The sequence below is a fragment of the Oncorhynchus mykiss genome, chromosome 19 (genome assembly GCF_057628025.1).
Source record: "Oncorhynchus mykiss isolate SJ-2025 chromosome 19, ASM5762802v1, whole genome shotgun sequence".
NCBI lineage: Eukaryota > Metazoa > Chordata > Actinopteri > Salmoniformes > Salmonidae > Oncorhynchus > Oncorhynchus mykiss.
Genome location: NC_143040.1, coordinates 69,449,250 through 69,469,697, shown reverse-complemented (window position 1 = coordinate 69,469,697; position 20,448 = coordinate 69,449,250). Strand labels below are relative to the sequence as shown.

Here is a 20,448-nt window from a genome sequence, read left to right as displayed (position 1 = left end):
CACGTGTTGAGTACACCCTGTTGTCGGCAAGGATGTGGTTTCTAGTGTTGACTAAGGAGTGCCGTAGGAGTCCACGCCTTTTATGCGTACACACCCACAGGAAGCGTTGCTACATCCCCACGTGTGTGTACACGCTCAGCTTGTGTAACACACACACACACACTAGAAAACTAGGAAACGGTGGCAAGCTCCAGGGATGACATAACCACAACACACTTAGATGTTTCTCCCAGTCTAACGTATGGACCTCTCTCTTTCCCTTTCTGCAGGTGTGAAGTGGGGATGTTGTGAGGGAGTGTGTGTGTGTGTGTGTGTGTCGTGGTGACGGGGTGTGCTGTGATGTCAGGTGACAGCAGCACATTGTCTTGGAAGGTTGTGGAGACCTATGGCCAATCAAAGTCCTCGGACACTTCCCAGACGACGGTTGCTGGGGACGGCGGTCCAACAAAGATCATCAAAGTGTGTTTCACCAGCAACAGTGCTAACCTGGGGAAGAACTTTAAACTAGTCCGTTGTCATGAGGGCATGACTGTACGGGTTAGTGACATTACTGTACTATCATTCTCATTATACTGTAGTGTATATATCCCCAAAGAATGACGTTTCCACCTCCATGCTTCACGGTTGGGATGGTGTTCTTGGGGGTTGTACTCATCCTTTTTCTTCCTCCAAACACGGCGAGTGGAGTTTAGACCAAAAAGAAAAAAAATATATATATATATATATACATACATACATACATACATACATACATACATACATACATACATACATACAGTGGGGAGAACAAGTATTTGATACACTGACGATTTTGCAGGTTTTCCTACTTACAAAGCATGTAGAGGTCTGTTATTTTTGTCATAGGTACACTTCAACTGTGAGAGGCGGAATCTAAAACAAAAATCCAGAAAATCACATTGTATTATTTTTAAGTAATTAATTTTCATTTCATTGCATGACATAAGTATTTGATACATCAGAAAAGCAGAACTTGATATTTGGTACAGAAACCTTTGTTCGCAATTACAGAGATCATACGTTTCCTGTAGTTCTTGACCAGGTTTGCACACACTGCAGCAGGGATTTTGGCCCACTCCTCCATACAGACCTTCTCCAGATCCTTCAGGTTTCCGGGCTGTCGCTGGGCAATACGGACTTCTAGCTCCCTCCAATGATTTTCTATTGGGTTCAGGTCTGGAGACTGGCTTGGCCACTCCAGGACCTTGAGATGCTTCGTAAGGAGCCACTCCTTAGTTGCCCTGGCTGTGTGTTTCGGGTCGTCGTCATGCTGGAAGACCCAGCCACGACCCATCTTCAATGCTCTTACTGAGGGAAGGAGGTTGTTGGCCAAGATCTCGCGATACATGGCACTATCCATCCTCCCCTCAATACGGTGAAGTCGTCCTGTCGTCCCTTTGCAGAAAAGCATCCCCAAAGAATGATGTTTCCACCTCCATGCTTCACGGTTGGGATGGTGTTCTTGGGGTTGTACTCATCCTTTTTCTTCCTCCAAACACGGCGAGTGGAGTTTAGACCAAAAAGCTCTATTTTTGTCTCATCAGACCACATGACCTTCTCCCATTCCTCCTCTGGATCATCCAGATGGTCATTGGCAAACTTCAGACGGGCCTGGACATGCACTGGCTTGAGCAGGGGGACCTTGCGTGCGCTGCAGGATTTTAATCCATGACGGCGCAGTGTGTTACTAATGGTTTTCTTTGAGACTGTGGTCCCAGCTCTCTTCAGGTCATTGACCAGGTCCTGCCGTGTAGTTCTGGGCTGATCCCTCACCTTCCTCATGATCATTGATGCCCCACGAGGTGAGATCTTGCATGGAGTCCCAGACTGATAGTGATTGACCGTCATCTTGAACTTCTTCCATTTTCTAATAATTGCACCAACAGTTGTTGCCTTCTCACCAAGCTGCTTGCCTATTGTCCTGTAGCCCATCCCAGCCTTGTGCAGGTCTACAATTTTAACCCTGATGTCCTTACACAGCTCTCTGGTCTTGGCCATTGTGGAGAGGTTGGAGTCTGTTTGATTGAGTGTGTGGACAGGTGTCTTTTATACAGGTAACAAGTTCAAACAGGTGCAGTTAATACAGGTAATGAGTGGAGAACAGGAGGGATTCTTAAGATAGCTAGGTGGTAAAACCACATCACAAAAGTCAGAGCTACAAATGTTGGGAGTCAAGTGCATGTGTTGGTGAATATTTTTTCATTTTTTTGGGGGGGGGGGGCTAATTTAAGATTCTCTTTTGAAGAGGTAAGGTTTCAAATGTTTTCAGAAGATGGGCAGGGACTCTACTGTCCTAGCTTCAGGGGGAAGATGGTTCCACCATTGGGGTGCAAGGACAGAGAGGAGCTTGGACTGGGCTGAGTGGGAGCTGCCCTTCCGTAGGGGTGGGATGGCTAGGAGACCAGAGCTGGCAGAATGGAGTGCTCGAGTTGGGGTGTAGGGTTTGAGCAGAGCCTGAAGGTAGGGAGGGGCAGTTCCTCTTCCTCTTGCTCCGTAGGTAAACACCACGATGGAGTGTGTGGAGGAGCAGGGTGACATGGGAGGAGCAGGGTGACATGGGAGGAGCAGGGTGACATGGGAAAATTTGGGAAGGTTGAACACCAGGCGGTCTGCAGCATTCTGGATAAGTGGCAGGGGGGGTTTAATGGCACAGCCGGGGAGCCCAGTCAACAGCGAGTTGCACTAGTCTAAACGGGAGATGACAAGTGCCTCAATTAGGACCTGTGTCTCTTCCTGTGTGAGGTAGGGTTGTACTCTACGGATGTTCCTCTTCCTGTGTGAGGTAGGGTTGTACTCTACAGATGTTGTAGAGCATGAACCTGCAGGAGCGAGTCACTGCTTTGATGTTTGTAGAGAACGACAGGGTTTGTTGTCGTCCGGGGTCATGCCAAGGTTCTTTCCACACCGTGGAGATATCAACCGTGACGGAGAGATCTTGGAGCGAGGAGGCCTTCCCCGGGAGGAAGAGTAGTTCCATCTTGTCGAAGTTGAGCTTGAGGTGCAACATGCAACACTTTGAAAGATGTTACTGAGTTACAGTTTATAGAAAGGAAATCAGTCCATTGAAATAAATTCATTAGGTCCTGATCTATGGACTTAAACATGACTGGGAATACAGATATGTATCGGTTGGTCACAGACACCTTCAAATAAAAAGGTAGTGCCCGTGGACCAGAGCACCAGTCAGTATCTGCTGTTATCAGAACACCAGTCAGTATCTGGTGTGATCAGAACACCAGTCAGTATCTGGTGTGATCAGAACACCAGTCAGTATCTGGTGTGATCAGAACACCAGTCAGTATCTGGTGTGATCAGAACACCAGTCAGTATCTGGTGTGGATCAGAACACCAGTCAGTATCTGGTGTGATCAGAACACCAGTCAGTATCTGGTGTGATCAGAACACCAGTCAGTATCTGGTGTGGATCAGAACACCAGTCAGTATCTGGTGTGGATCAGAACACCAGTCAGTATCTGGTGTGGATCAGAACACCAGTCACTATCTGGTGTGGATCAGAACACCAGTCAGTATCTGGTGTGATCAGAACACCAGTCAGTATCTGGTGTGATCAGAACACCAGTCAGTATCTGGTGTGATCAGAACACCAGTCAGTATCTGGTGTGGATCAGAACACCAGTCAGTATCTGGTGTGGATCAGAACACCAGTCAGTGTCTGGTGTGATCAGAACACCAGTCAGTATCTGGTGTGGATCAGAACACCAGTCAGTATCTGGTGTGATCAGAACACCAGTCAGTATCTGGTGTGGATCAGAACACCAGTCAGTATCTGGTGTGGATCAGAACACCAGTCAGTATCTGGTGTGATCAGAACACCAGTCAGTATCTGGTGTGATCAGAACACCAGTCAGTAACTGGTGTGATCAGAACACCAGTCAGTAACTGGTGTGATCAGAACACCAGTCAGTATCTGGTGTGATCAGAACACCAGTCAGTAGCTGGGGTGATCAGAGCACCAGTCAGTATCTGGTGTGATCAGAGCACCAGTCAGTATCTGGTGTGATCAGAACACCAGTCAGTATCTGGTGTGGATCAGAACACCAGTCAGTATCTGGTGTGGATCAGAACACCAGTCAGTATCTGGTGTGATCAGAACACCAGTCAGTATCTGGTGTGGATCAGAACACCAGTCAGTATCTGGTGTGATCAGAACACCAGTCAGTAACTGGTGTGATCAGAACACCAGTCAGTATCTGGTGTGATCAGAACACCAGTCAGTATCTGGGGTGATCAGAGCACCAGTCAGTATCTGGTGTGATCAGAGCACCAGTCAGTATCTGGTGTGATCAGAGCACCAGTCAGTATCTGGTGTGATCAGAGCACCAGTCAGTATCTGGTGTGATCAGAACACCAGTCAGTATCTGGTGTGATCAGAACACCAGTCAGTATCTGGTGTGATCAGAACACCAGTCAGTATCTGGTGTGATCAGAACACCAGTCAGTATCTGGTGTGATCAGAACACCAGTCAGTATCTGGTGTGATCAGAACACCAGTCAGTATCTGGTGTGATCAGAACACCAATCAGTATCTGGTGTGATCAGAACACCAATCAGTATCTGGTGTGATCAGAACACCAGTCAGTATCTGGTGTGACCCCCATTTGCCTCATGCAGCGCGACACATTTCCTTCATAGAGTTGATCAGGTTGTTGAATGTTGTCCCACTCCTCTTCAATGACTGTGCGAATTTGCTGGATATTGGCGGGAACTGGAACACGCCGTCTTACACGTCGATCCAGAGCATCCCAAACATGCTCAATGTGTGACATTGGTGAATATGCAGGCCGTGGAAGAACTGGGTCATTTTCAGCTTCCAGGACTTGTGTACAGATCCTTGCGAACATGGGGCCGTGCATCATCATGCTGTAACATGAGGTGATGGAGGAGGATGAATGGCACCACAACGGGGCTCAGGATCTCGCCACCGTATCTATGCGCGTTCAAATTGCTGGCGATATAATGCAGTTGTATTGGTTGTCTCTAGCTTTTGGCTGTCCATACCATAACCCCACCTCCACCATGGGGCACTCTGTTCACAACGTTGACATCAGCAAACCGCCATACATGTTGTCTGCGGTTGTGAGGCCAGTTGGACTTACTGCCAAATTCTCTAAAATGACATTTATGGCTTATGGTAGAGAAATTAACATTAAATTCTCCGGCAACAGCTCTGGTGGACATTCCTGCAGTCAGCATGCCAATTGCACGCTCCCTCGAAACCTGAGACATCTGTAGCATTGTGTTGTGTGACAAAACTGCACATTTTAGAGTAGCCTTTTATTGCCCCCAGCACAAGGTGCACCTGTGTAATGATCATGCTGTTTAATCAGTTTCTTGATATGCCACACCTGTCAGGGGGAAAGGAGAAATGCTCACTAACAGGGATGTCAACAAATTTGTGCACAACATTTTAGAGAAATAAGCCTTTTGTGCGTATGGAACATTTCTGGGATCTTTTATTTCAGCTCATGTAAAGTGTTGGTCTCACGTTTCGTGTTGCGTTTATATATTGTTTATATATTGTTGATATTTTCAGTGATCATACTTAGTGACAGTACAATATTGGCACCATTTTAATTAACTTTCATATAACATCTACTTAGCAGTGCAGAGACAGCATTCAAGTGTGTGCAGGCTCAGTACAACTTCAGCTTTAATCACCACAGGATTTTGCCTGTCTGTGACCAAGAGACGGTGGTCTTGTTTCAATTCTATGAAATGGTTTAGTATTTTTTTTCATGCTGAGAGCTCTAAATCCACCTGAAGAATATCACAGTGCGATGAGAACACAGCTATATGATTTTCTAGACTGTCACCTTTCATATGCCGTCTCCCAGGCTGGGCTCTGTCGCTCAGAAGGAGAGCAAATTCATTATTTTGTCTGGATAGGCCAGAAAAATGTGACACATTGTGCCACACCCTGTTCAAATGTGGTGTCTGAAATAGGAGAACCCATTTGGGTTCCAAGTAGAGCCCTCTGTGGAAAGGTTTCTACACAGAACGCAAAATGGTTTTACCTGGAACCAAAACAGTTTGACCTGGAACCAATAAAGACTCTTCAAATGGTTCTCCTATGGGGACAGCCAAAGAACCCTTTTAGATTCTAGATAACACCTTTTTTCTAGGGAGTGTAGGGAACTTTACATCTAAACTACTAGTTTACTGTAGAGAGGACTGAACTCTATGGGTCACTACTATATATACAGTATACTATTATTATAGTATTGGCGTACTAATATTACTACTGTAGTATTATTCATATTTCTACTATAATATATTTCCCTTATAATATATTTCTACTATAATTTATTTCCCTTATAATATATTTCTTCTATAATATATTTCCCTTATAATATATTTCTACTATAACATATTTCCCTTATCATATAGTTAGTTATACTATAATATATTTCCCTTATAATATATTTCCCTTATATATTTCTTCTATATATTTCTATTATAATATATTTCCACTATAATATATTTCTACTATTAATATATTTCCCCTATAATATTTCTACTATAATATATTTCCACTATAATATATTTCTACTATAATATATTTCACCTATGATATATTTCTATGATAATATATTTCCCATATAATATTTCTACTATAATATATTTCCACTATAATATATTTCTACTATAATATATTTCACCTATGATATATTTCTATGATAATATATTTCCCATATAATATTTCTACTATAATATATTTCCACTATAATATATTTATTCTATAATATATTTATTCACTGTATATTTCTACTATAAAATATTTCCCCTATAATATATTTCTACTATAATATATTTCTACTATAATATATTTCTACTATAATATATTTCTACTATAATATATTTCTACTATAATATATTTATTCTATAATATATTTATTCACTGTATATTTCTACTATAAAATATTTCCCCTATAATATATTTCTACTATAATATATTTCTACTATAATATATTTCTACTATAATATATTTCTACTATAATATATTTCCACTATAATATATTTCTACTATAATATATTTCTACTATAATATATTTCTACTATAATATATTTCCACTATAATATATTTCCACTATAATGTGGTTATGTTACGGTGTTGGATGTGTGGGTCCAGACATTCAACATACCCTCTGCTACGACCCCCTACACTACTATACTGTATAGTGTACTATAATACCTTAACCGTTTCCAGAATATAATATCAGCGGTGTTGTCCAGTGGATGTGTGGGTCCAGACATACAACATACCCTCTGCTACGGCCTGCTGCTGAAACACCTGAAGTCAGCTGAGGTCCATTGGCTGCACCCCGACCTCACCGTGTCTGAACTGCAGCTACGCTACGAACAACAGCATCTGGAGGCAGAGTGGAGGTAACTCCTGACCTCTAGGCCCTGACCCCTGACCTCTAGGTCCTGACCCCTGACCTCTAGGCTCTGACCCCTGACCTCTAGGCCCTGACCTCTAGGCCCTGACCTCTAGCACATGACCTCTTGCTCCTGTTCCCACAACATCGCCAAACAAACAAAGTCAAAATTGGCTATATTGTAGAACTATAGGAAAACTAATATAAGATTAGGGTTAGGAATAAGGTTTGTAGTGTGGTTAAGATTAGGGTTAAGGTTAGGTTTAAAATCAGATTTTTAAGAAGAGACATTTTAGAACTAGCCATGGCTTACGACTTTGTAATTTATCCAGATATTGACTGCTTCTTGCTCCTGACCTCTAAACCTTAACCTCTAACCCCTGTATGTGTTCAGATATGACCTGCGCATTAGGTACGTCCCTGCCGACTTCATAGAGAAGTTTAAAGAGGACCGAACCACACTGCTCTACTTCTACCAGCAGGTTGGTGTCTGTCTGTCTGTCTGCCTGTCTGTCTGTCTGTCTGTCTGTCTGTCACGCCGTGTGTCTGTCTGTCTGTCTGTCTGCCTGTCTGTCTGTCTGTCTGTCTGTCTCTCCGTCTGTCTGTCTGTCTGTCTGTCTGTCTGTCTGTCACGCCGTCTGTCTGTCTGTCTGTCTGTCTGTCTGTCTGTCTGTCTGTCACGCCGTCTGTCTGTCTGTCTGTCACGCCGTCTGTCTGTCTGTCTGTCTGTCTGTCTCTCCGTGTGTCTGTCTGTCTGTCTCTCTCTCTCTCTATATATCTCTCTCTGTCTATTTGTGGTGTTTTACTTGCAAGCAGGATTGTTGTACAGTTCTGATCCTTAAAGTGTATTTTTCTAAACACCTTGTCAGGTGAGAAGTGACTACATGCAGCACTATGCCAGTAAAGTCAGTGATGGGATGGCCTTGCAGTTAGGTTGTCTGGAGATCAGGTAACAACCCTCCTACACAAACATATCACTTCTACTATCCTTGTGGGGACTAAACAATTCATTCCCATTCAAAATCTTATTTTTCCTAACCCTTAACCTTTAACCCTAAATAACACACACAACCTTCCATTCAATCCCACCAATGCTCACACGCGTGTGTTTTTCTCCTACAGGAGGTTCTATAAAGACATGAACCCCAATGGACTGGAGAAGAAGTCCAACTATGAACTGTTAGAGTAAGTACTGTCTGAGAAGGTTTGTTATGGGTTGGGGGCTCATTGATTGTGTGTGTGTGTGTGTGTGTGTGTGTGTGTGTAATTAATGGACATTTTGTCTGTTTTTCCTTGTGTTTGCGTACATGCGTGCGTGTCTGTGTGTGTCTATGTGTCTGTCTGTACAGGAAGGATGTAGGACTGGGTCTGTTCTTCCCCAAGGAGATGACTGACAACATGAAGGTACTGGATTGATTTCATTATTGATTCATTTATTGACTTTAACCTTTTATATTGATAACTAGTTGATCCAGCAACTATTCCAGAGGTATTAGTTATGTGTTCACCAGGTGTTGATAAGTGATGTACAGTTGAAGTCAGAAGTTTACATACACCTTAGCCAAATACATTTAAACTCAGTTTTTCACAATTCCTGACATTACATCCTAGTTAAAATTCCCTGTCTTAGATCAGTTAGAATCACCACTTTATTTTAAGAATGTGAAATGTCAGAATAATAGTAGAAAGAATAATTTATTTCAGCTTTTGTTTCTTTCATCACGTTCCCAGTGGGTCAGAAGTTTACATACGCTCAATTAGTATTTGGTAGCATTGCCTTTAAATTGTTTAACTTGGATCAAACATTTTGGGTAGCCTTCCACAAGCTTCCCACAATAAGTTGGGTGAATTTTGGCCCATTCCTCCTGACAGAGCTGGTGTAACTGAGTCAGGTTTGTAGGCCTCCTTGCTCGCACACGCTTTTTCAGTTCTGCCCACAAATTTTCTATAGGATTGAGGTCAGGGCTTTGTGATGGCCACTCCAATACCTTGACTTTGTTGTCCTTAAGCCATTTTGCCACAACTTTGGAAGTATTGTTGGGGTCATTGGCCATTTGGAAGACCCATTTGCAACCAAGCTTTAACTTCTTGACTGATGTCTTCAGATGTTGCTTCAATATATCCACATCATTTTCCATCCTCATGATGCCATGTATTTTGTGAAGTGCACCAGTCCTTCCTGCAGCAAAGCACCCCCACAACATGATGCTGCCACTCCCGCGCTTCACGGTTGGGATGGTGTTCTTCGGCTTGCAAGCCTCCCCTTTTTCCTCCAAACATAAAGATGATCTTTATGGCCAAACGGTTCTATTTTTGTTTCATCAGACCAGAGGACATTTCTCCAAAAAGTACGATCTTTGTCCCCATGTGCAGTTGCAAACCGTAGTCTGGCTTTTTTATGGCGGTTTTGGAGCAGTGGCTTCTTCCTTGCTAAGTGGCCTTTCAGGGTTATGTCGATATTGGACTCGTTTTACTGTGGGTATAGATACTTTTGTACCTGTTTCCTCCAGCATCTTCACAAGGTCCTTTGCTGTTGTTCTGGGATTGACTTGCACTTTTCACACCAAAGTGCGTTCATCTCTAGGAGACAGAACACATCTCCTTCCTGAGCGGTATGACGGCTGCGTGGTCACATGATGTTTATACTTGCGTACTATTGTTTGTACAGATGGTACCTTTAGGCATTTGGAAATTGCTCCCAAGGATGAACCAGACTCGTGGAGGTCCGCAATTTTCTTTCAGCGGTCTTGGCTGATTTCTTTTGATTTTCTCATGAATTCAAGCAAAGAGGCACTGAGTTTGAAGGTAGGCCTTGAAATACATCCACAGGTATACCTCCAATTGACTCAAATGATGTCAATTAGCTTATCAGAAGATTCTAAAGACATGACATCATTTTCCAAGCTGTTTAAAGGCAACTTAGTGTATGTAAACTTCTGACCCACTGGAATTGTGAGACAGTGAAATAAATCTGCCTGTAAACAATTGTTGGAAAAATGTATTGTGTCATGCACAACATAGATGTCCTAACCGACTTGCCAAAACGATAGTTTGTTAACAAGCACCTGCAAGTTCCAGGACCTTTCTGGGGGGAATGACCCTCACCCTCCGATCCAACAGGTCGAGCAGATTGAGGTTGTAACCTCATAAATATCGTGGAATTTTAATTGATGACAGGCTTTTTTAAATTGCATATTCAACAACTTTGAAGCTAAAATTGAGATTTTATTTTAGGAATAAGGCCTTTTTCTTTTGAAGCCAGAAGGAGGCTAGTATCAGCTAAATGTATGCCTTAACTAGACAATGAGGATATTTTATATATGAATGCTTCCACTCAGTGTTTGAGATCAATTGACACTCTTTACCATGGCACTTTGAGATTTATTTTAAACTGCAAAACCCTTACGCACCACTGCACTTTGTATACCAGGGTTGGCTGGCCTTCTCTAGTCACTCCTAGGCTCAGTCACTGGTATACTTTTATTTACAAAGACATTTTGGGTTTACTACCTTTTTATTTGGGCATTTTTATTGTTCAGAAATGTGGTGGGTCGTCTCTTCGTTCGCTGGACTTTATCCTGCTAACTGTTCCAAATGCCCGAACTGAATTTGGTAAAAGTGCTTTTACAGTGGGGCAAAAAAGTATTTAGTCAGCCACCAATTGTGCAAGTTCTCCCACTTAAAAAGATAATTTGCAAATAAATTCATTAAAAATCCTACAATGTGATTTTCTCATTTTGTCTGTCATAGTTGAAGTGTACCTATGATGAAAATTACAGGCCTCTCTCATCTTTTTAAGTGGGAGAACTTGCACAATTGGTGGCTGACTAAATACTTTTTTGCCCCACTGTATGTCCTCTGCGCCATCGTCTTGGAACGACTTACAAAATACTTTTAAACTGGAAGAATTTGTCCCGATTGGTATTTTTAAATCACTGATGAATGATCTTGAGACTGATTCCCTGACCTGTTAATGTTTTTTAATTTGCTCTTTTTGATTTTGTTATACTCTTGTGAATTCTATGGTTTTTACTAGATTACTTGTAGTTTTTCATGTTGTTTGTCTGTAATTTTTGTAATGACTTGGTGCTGCCTATCTTGGCCAGGACGCTCTTGAAAAGAGATTTTAAATCTCAATGAGCCCTTCCTGGTTAACTAAAGGTGAAATAAATAAATAACAGGTCCCAGACGGGTCCCAATGGGATGTAGTTACGACCCTCCTTCACACAGCTGGTCTGCAAGCTCAGGTACATAAACACATACACACACACACACTCTCTCTCTTACACATTCAACCCATTTCCTCAGATGCTCAACGGTTGTTACATCCCAGAGCCCAACTCAACAAAGGACCTGATTTATGAACGCAAGTTCCCGTACATTTCTGGGGGGAATGGCCCTAGCCCTCACCCGCCGATCCAACAGGTCCCAGACGTGCTCAATGGGATTGACATCCGGGCTCTTCACTGGCCATGGCAGAACAGTGACATTGCTGTCTTGCAGGAAATCACGCACAGAACGAGCAGTATGGCTGGTGGCATTGTCAGGCTGGAAGGTCATGTCAGGATGAGCCTGCAGGAAGGGTACCACATGAGGGAGGAGGATGTCTTCCCTGTAACACACAGCTTTGAGATTGCCTGCACCACGACTCTTCAGTGCAGAGCACTTTTTGCCAGTCCTGTCTGGTCCAGCGACGGTGGCTTTGTGCCCATAGATGACGTTGCCGGTGATTGTCTGGTGAGGACCAGCCTATTGCAGACAGTCTGAGCACTGATGGAGGGGTTGTGCGTCCCTGGTGTAACTCGGGCAGTTGTTGTTGCCATCCTGTACCCGTCTCGCAGGTGTGATGTTCAGATGTACCGATCCTGTGCAGGTGTTGTTACATGTGGTCTGTTACTGCGAGCATGATCAGCTATACATCCTGTCTCCCTGTAGTGTGGTCTTAAACGTCTCACAGTACAGACGTTACAATTCATTGCCCTGGCCACATCTGCTGTCCTCATGCCTCCTTGCAGCATGCTTTAGGCACATTCACACAGATGAGCAGGGACCCTGGGCATCTTTCTTTTGGTGTTTTTCAAAGTCAGTAGAAAGGCCTGTTTAGTGTCCTAATTTGTCATAACTGTGACCTTAATTGCCTACAATCTGTAAGCTCTTAGTGTCTTAACCATTCCACAGGTGCATGTTCATTGTTTGTGGTTCATTGAAAAAGCATGGGAAACAGTGTTAAAACCCTTTGCAATGAAGATCTGTGAAATTATTTGGATTTTTACAAATGATCTTTGAAAGACTGGGTCCTGAAAAAGGGACGTTTCTTTTTCTGCTGAGTTCATATGTATTGACCATGTGTTGATAAGTGATGTGTGTGTGTGTGTGTATGTGTATGTGTATATATATATATATATATATATATATATATATATATATATATATATATATATATATATATATATATATATATATATATACAGTGCCTTGCGAAAGTATTCGGCCCCCTTGAACTTTGCGACCTTTTGCCACATTTCAGGCTTCAAACATAAAGATATAAAACTGTATTTTTTTGTGAAGAATCAATAACAAGTGGGACACAATCATGAAGTGGAACGACATTTATTGGATATTTAAAACTTTTTTAACAAATCAAAAACTGAATAATTGGGCGTGCAAAATTATTCAGCCCCCTTAAGTTAATACTTTGTAGCGCCACCTTTTGCTGCGATTACAGCTGTAAGTCGCTTGGGGTATGTCTCTATCAGTTTTGCACATCGAGAGACTACATTTTTTCCCCATTCCTCCTTGCAAAACAGCTCGAGCTCAGTGAGGTTGGATGGAGAGCATTTGTGAACAGCAGTTTTCAGTTCTTTCCACAGATTCTCGATTGGATTTAGGTCTGGACTTTGACTTGGCCATTCTAACACCTGGATATGTTTATTTTTGAACCATTCCATTGTAGATTTTGCTTTATGTTTTGGATCATTGTCTTGTTGGAAGACAAATCTCCGTCCCAGTCTCAGGTCTTTTGCAGACTCCATCAGGTTATCTTCCAGAATGGTCCTGTATTTGGCTCCATCCATCTTCCCATCAATTTTAACCATCTTCCCTGTCCCTGCTGAAGAAAAGCAGGCCCAAACCATGACGCTGCCACCACCATGTTTGACAGTGGGGATGGTGTGTTCAGCTGTGTTGCTTTTACGCCAAACATAACGTTTTGCATTGTTGCCAAAAAGTTCAATTTTGGTTTCATCTGACCAGAGCACCTTCTTCCACATGTTTGGTGTGTCTCCCAGGTGACTTTAAACAACACTTTTTATGGATATCTTTAAGAAATGGCTTTCTTCTTGCCACTCTTCCATAAAGGCCAGATTTGTGCAATATACGACTGATTGTTGTCCTATGGACAGAGTCTCCCACCTCAGCTGTAGATCTCTGCAGTTCATCCAGAGTGATCATGGGCCTCTTGGCTGTTTTTCTGATCAGTCTTCTCCTTGTATGAGCTGAAAGTTTAGAGGGACGGCCAGGTCTTGGTAGATTTGCAGTGGTCTGATACTCCTTCCATTTCAATATTATCGCTTGCACAGTGCTCCTTGGGATGTTTAAAGCTTGGGAAATATTTTTGTATCCAAATCCGGCTTTAAACTTCTTCACAACAGTATCTCGGACCTGCCTGGTGTGTTCCTTGTTCTTCATGATGCTCTCTGCGCTTTTAACGGACCTCTGAGACTATCACAGTGCAGGTGCATTTATACGGAGACTTGATTACACACAGGTGGATTGTATTTATCATCATTAGTCATTTAGGTCAACATTGGATCATTCAGAGATCCTCACTGAACTTCTGGAGAGAGTGCTGCACTGAAAGTAAAGGGGCTGAATAATTTTGCACGCCCAATTTTTCAGTTTTTGATTTGTTAGAAAAGTTTGAAATATCCAATAAATGTCGTTCCACTTCATGATTGTGTCCCACTTGTTGTTGATTCTTCACAAAAAAATACAGTTTTATATCTTTATGTTTGAAGCCTGAAATGTGGCAAAAGGTCGCAAAGTTCAAGGGGGCCGAATACTTTCGCAAGGCACTGTATATATACACACATTAATGCAGCTGGTACTGACTTACTTTTGATTTTGACACCTCCCCTTTGCAATATATATATATTGACCATGTGTTATAGAACAGCAACTCATTCAAGGGTTTTATTTTATTTTTACTATTTTCTACATTGTAGAATAATTAGTGAAGACATCAAATCTATGAAATAACACATATGGAATCATGTAGTAACCAAAAAATTGTTAATCAAAATATGTTTGTCATGTATTGTCATGTTGTGTCTTGTTTCTGTCCTTTCCCTTCACCCTGTCTCCCTCTGCTGGTCGTTATTAGGTTACCTTTTCTCCCCCTCTTTCCCCCAGCTGTTCCTTGTCTCCTCCTAACTACCTCGTCACCCCTTTTCCCACCTGTTCCCTTTTTCCCTCTGATTAGTCCTCTATATCTCTCTCTGTTTTTGTTTCTGTCTTTGTCGGATTCTTGTTTGTGTTATTCATGCCTGAACCAGACTATCGTCATGTTTGCTGCAACCTTGTCCTGTCCTGTCGGAATCTGCCGGTCCATCTGAGCCTACGTTTGTTTTGTTATTAAAGAAGCTCTGTTTACGTTAATTCGCTTTTGGGTCCTCATTCACGCACCTAACAGAAGAATCCGACCAAGAATGGACCCAGCGACTTCGGATCCTCTCCACTCAGCCGTCGAGATCCAGGGAGCGATGCTAGGCAGACACGAGCAGGAATTGTCTGCTGCTCGACATGCCGTTGAGACCCTGGCCACCCAAGTCTCCAACCTCACAGAACAGGTTCACCATCTCCGCCTCGATCCACCGGCCACTTCCAGGGCTTTCGAATCTCCGGAGCCCAGAATCAATAACCCGCCGTGTTACTCTGGGGAGCCCACTGAATGCCGCTCGTTCCTCACCCAGTGTGATATTGTGTTTTCTCTCCAGCCCAACACTTACTCCAGGAGCACTGCTCGTGTCGCCTACGTCATATCTCTCCTTACTGGACGGGCTCGTGAGTGGGGCACGGCAATCTGGGAGGCAAGGGCTGAGTGAACTAACCAGTATCAGGACTTTAAGGAGGAGATGATACGGGTTTTTGATCGATCTGTTTTTGGGGAGGAGGCTTCCAGGGTCCTGTCTTCCCTATGTCAAGGTAATCGATCCATAACAGACTACTCTATTGAGTTTCGCACTCTTGCTGCCTCCAGTGGCTGGAACGAGCCGGCTTTGCTCGCTCGTTTTCTGGAGGGTCTCCGCGCAGAGGTAAAGGATGAGATTCTCTCCCGGGAGGTTCCTTCCAGCGTGGATTCCTTGATTGAACTCGCTATTCGCATTGAGCGACGGGTTGATCTTCGTCACCGAGCTCGTGGAAAGGAGCTCGCGTTCTCCGTTGCCCCCCTCTCCGCATCACTACCATCTTCCTCTGCCGGCTCGGGTGCTGAGCCTATGCAGCTGGGAGGTATCCGCATCTCGACTAAGGAGAGGGAACGGAGAATCACCAACCGCCTCTGTCTCTATTGCGGTTCTGCTGGTCATTTTGTCACTTCATGTCCAGTAAAAGCCAGAGCTCATCAGTAAGCGGAGGGCTACTGGTGAGCGCTACTACTCCTGTCTCTCCTTCAAGATCCTGCACTACCTTGTCGGTCCATCTACGCTGGACCGGTTCGTCAGCTTCCTGCAGTGCCTTAATAGACTCTGGGGCGGAGGGCTGTTTTATGGACGAGACCTGGGCTCGGGAACATGACATTCCTCTCAGACAGTTAAGGGAGTCCACGGCCTTGTTCGCCTTGGATGGTAGTCCTCTCCCCAGGATTCAGCGTGAGACGCTACCTTTAACCCTCACTGTTTCTGGTAATCATAGCGAAACCATTTCTTTTTTAATTTTTCGTTCACCTTTTACACCTGTTGTTTTGGGCCATCCCTGGCTAGTTTGTCATAATCCTTCTATTAATTGGTCTAGTAATTCTATCCTCTCCTGGAACGTCTCTTGTCATGTGAAATGTTTAATGTCTGCTATCCCTCCTGTTTCCTCTATCTCTTCTTCACAGGAGGAGCCTGGTGATTTGACAGGGGTGCCGGAGGAATATCACGATCTGCGCACGGTGTTCAGTCGGTCCAGGGCCACCTCTCTTCCTCCACACCGGTCGTATGATTGTAGTATTGATCTCCTTCCGGGAACCACTCCCCCCCGGGGTAGACTATACTCTCTGTCGGCTCCCGAACGTAAGGCTCTCGAAGATTATTTGTCTGTAGCTCTTGCCGCCGGTACCATAGTCCCCTCCTCCTCTCCCGCCGGAGCGGGGTTTTTTTTTGTTAAGAAGGACGGGTCCCTGCGCCCCTGCATAGATTATCGAGGGCTGAATGACATAACAGTGAAGAATCGTTATCCGCTTCCTCTTATGTCTTCAGCCTTTGAGATCCTGCAGGGAGCCAGGTTTTTCACTAAGTTGGACCTTCGTAACGCTTACCATCTCGTGCGCATCAGGGAGGGGGACGAGTGGAAGACGGCGTTTAACACTCCGTTAGGGCACTTTGAATACCGGGTTCTTCCTTTCGGCCTCGCTAACGCTCCAGCTGTCTTTCAGGCATTAGTCAATGATGTCCTGAGAGACATGCTGAACATCTTTGTTTTCGTTTACCTTGACGATATCCTGATTTTTTTCACCGTCACTCCAGATTCATGTTCAGCACGTTCGACGTGTCCTCCAGCGCCTTTTAGAGAATTGTCTTTTTGTGAAGGCTGAGAAGTGCACTTTTCATGCCTCCTCCGTCACATTTCTCGGTTCTGTTATTTCCGCTGAAGGCATTAAGATGGATCCCGCTAAGGTCCAAGCTGTCATTGATTGGCCCGTCCCTAAGTCACGCGTCGAGCTGCAGCGCTTTCTCGGCTTCGCGAACTTCTATCGTCGTTTCATCCGTAATTTCGGTCAGGTGGCAGCTCCTCTCACAGCCCTTACTTCTGTCAAGACGTGCTTTAAGTGGTCCGTTTCCGCCCAGGGAGCTTTTGATCTCCTCAAGAATCGTTTTACATCCGCACCTATCCTTGTTACACCTGACGTCTCTAGACAGTTCGTTGTCGAGGTTGACGCGTCAGAGGTGGGCGTGGGAGCCATTCTTTCTCAGCGCTCCCTCTCTGACGACAAGGTCCACCCTTGCGCGTATTTTTCTCATCGCCTGTCGCCGTCGGAACGTAACTATGATGTGGGAAACCGCGAACTGCTCGCCATCCGCTTAGCCCTAGGCGAATGGCGACAGTGGTTGGAGGGGGCGACCGTTCCTTTTGTCGTTTGGACCGACCATAGGAACCTTGAGTACATCCGTTCTGCCAAACGACTTAATGCGCGTCAGGCGCGCTGGGCGCTGTTTTTCGCTCGTTTCGAGTTCGTGATTTCTTATCGTCCGGGCTCTAAGAACACCAAGCCTGATGCTTTATCTCGTCTCTTCAGTTCTTCAGTAGCCTCCACTGACCCCGAGGGGATTCTCCCTGAGGGGCGTGTTGTCGGGTTGACTGTCTGGGGAATTGAGAGGCAGGTAAAGCAAGCACTCACTCACACTCCGTCGCCGCGCGCTTGTCCTAGGAACCTTCTTTTCGTTCCCGTTCCTACTCGTCTGGCCGTTCTTCAGTGGGCTCACTCTGCCAAGTTAGCCGGCCACCCTGGCGTTCGGGGTACGCTTGCTTCCATTCGCCAGCGTTTTTGGTGGCCCACCCGGGAGCATGACACGCGTCGTTTCGTGGCTAATTGTTCGGTCTGCGCGCAGACTAAGTCCGGTAACTCTCCTCCTGCCGGCCGTCTCAGGCCGCTTCCCATTCCCTCTCGACCGTGGTCTCACATCGCCTTAGATTTTGTCACCGGACTGCCTTCGTCAGTGGGGAAGACTGTTATTCTTACGGTTGTCGACAGGTTCTCTAAGGCGGCTCATTTTATTCCCCTTGCTAAGCTTCCTTCTGCTAAAGAGACGGCACAAATCATCATCGAGAATGTTTTCAGAATTCATGGCCTTCCGTCAGACGTCGTTTCGGACAGAGGTCCGCAATTCACGTCTCAATTTTGGAGGGAGTTTTGCCGTTTGATTGGGGCTTCCGTCAGTCTCTCTTCCGGCTTTCACCCCCAGTCTAACGGTCAAGCAGAACGGGTCAATCAGACTATTGGTCGCATCTTACGCAGTCTTTCTTTTCGCAACCCTGCGTCTTGGTCAGAACAGCTCCCCTGGGCAGAATACGCCCACAACTCGCTTCCTTCGTCTGCGACCGGGCTATCTCCTTTTCAGAGTAGCCTCGGGTACCAGCCTCCGCTGTTCTCATCTCAGTTCGCCGAGTCCAGCGTCCCCTCCGCTCAGGCTTTTGTCCAACGTTGCGAGCGCACCTGGAAGAGGGTCAGGTCTGCACTTTGCCGTTATAGGGCGCAGACTGTGAGGGCTGCTAATAAGCGTAGAACTAAGAGTCCTAGATATTGTCGCGGTCAGAGAGTTTGGCTCTCCACTCAGAACCTTCCCCTTAAGACCGCTTCTCGCAAGTTGACCCCGCGGTTCATTGGTCCGTTCCGTATTTCTCAGATCATTAATCCTGTCGCAGTTCGACTTCTTCTTCCGCGATATCTTCGTCGCGTCCACCCGGTCTTCCATGTCTCCTGTGTCAAGCCCGTTCTTCGCGCCCCCGCTCGTCTTCCCCCCCCCCCCCCCATCCTTGTCGAGGGCGCACCCATCTACAGGGTCCGTAGGATTTTGGACATGCGTCCTCGGGGCCGTGGTCATCAGTACCTAGTAGATTGGGAGGGGTACGGTCCTGAGGAGAGGAGTTGGGTTCCCTCTCGGGACGTGCTGGACCGTGCGCTGATCGATGATTTCCTCCGTTGCCGCCAGGTTTCCTCCTCGAGTGCGCCAGGAGGCGCTCGGTGAGTGGGGGGGTACTGTCATGTATTGTCATGTTGTGTCTTGTTTCTGTCCTTTCCCTTCACCCTGTCTCCCTCTGCTGGTCGTTATTAGGTTACCTTTTCTCCCCCTCTTTCCCCCAGCTGTTCCTTGTCTCCTCCTAACTACCTCGTCACACCTTTTCCCACCTGTTCCCTTTTTCCCTCTGATTAGTCCTCTATATCTCTCTCTGTTTTTGTTTCTGTCTTTGTCGGATTCTTGTTTGTGTTATTCATGCCTGAACCAGACTATCGTCATGTTTGCTGCAACCTTGTCCTGTCCTGTCGGAATCTGCAGGTCCATCTGAGCCTACGTTTGTTTTGTTATTAAAGAAGCTCTGTTTACGTTAATTCGCTTTTGGGTCCTCATTCACGCACCTAACAATGTTGTTATATTTGAGATTCTTCAAAGTAGCCACCCTTTGCCTTGATGACAGCTTTGCACACTCTTGGCATTCTCTCAACCAGCTTCATGAGGTAGTCACCTGGAATGCATTTCAATTAACAGTTGTGCCTTCTTAAGTTAATTTGTGGAATTCCTTTCCTCCTTAATGCTTCCGATCCAATCAGTTGTGTTGTGACAAGGTAGGGGTTGTATACAGAAGATAGCCCTATCTGGTAAAATACCAAATCCATCTTATGGCAAGAACAGCTCAAATAAGCAAAGAGAAACGACAGTTCATCATTACTTTAAGACATAAAAGGTCAGTCAATGTAGAATATTTCAAGAACTTTGAACATTTCTTCAAGTGCAGTCGTTAAAACCATCAAGTGCTGTGATGAAACTGGCTCCCATGAGGACCGCCACAGGAAAGGAAGACCCAGTTACCTCTGCTGCAGAGGATGAGTTCATTAGAGTTACCTCTGCTGCAGAGGATGAGTTCATTAGAGTTACATCTGCTGCAGAGGATGAGTTCATTAGAGTTACATCTGCTGCAGAGGATGAGTTCATTAGAGTTACCAGACTCAGAAATTGCAGCCCAAATAAATGCTTCAGAGAGTTCAAGTGACAGACACACCTCAACATCAACTATTCAGAGGAGACTGTGTGAATCAGGCCTTCATGGTCGAATT

At 44.8% G+C, this 20,448-nt stretch overlaps 1 protein-coding gene across 5 annotated transcripts in view; it reads left to right on the top strand.

Moving 5' to 3' along the window:
* The window catches only part of ptk2ba (protein tyrosine kinase 2 beta, a), a 55,856-nt gene that overhangs the window by 2,532 nt on the left and 32,876 nt on the right, over positions 1–20,448 (top strand). For 4 of the 5 annotated variants that reach the window (XM_090211624.1, XM_090211622.1, XM_090211625.1 and 1 more), the window contains exons 2-7: positions 270–537; positions 7,247–7,425; positions 7,813–7,900; positions 8,288–8,367; positions 8,541–8,603; positions 8,768–8,822. In XM_090211624.1, coding sequence (XP_090067750.1) covers positions 340–537; positions 7,247–7,425; positions 7,813–7,900; positions 8,288–8,367; positions 8,541–8,603; positions 8,768–8,822 — 663 coding nt within the window. In that variant the 5' untranslated portion in view covers positions 270–339. Of the gene's footprint in view, positions 1–269; positions 538–7,246; positions 7,426–7,812; positions 7,901–8,287; positions 8,368–8,540; positions 8,608–8,767; positions 8,823–20,448 lie in introns of those variants that run through there. The other variant, XM_090211626.1, reaches the window with a different exon arrangement.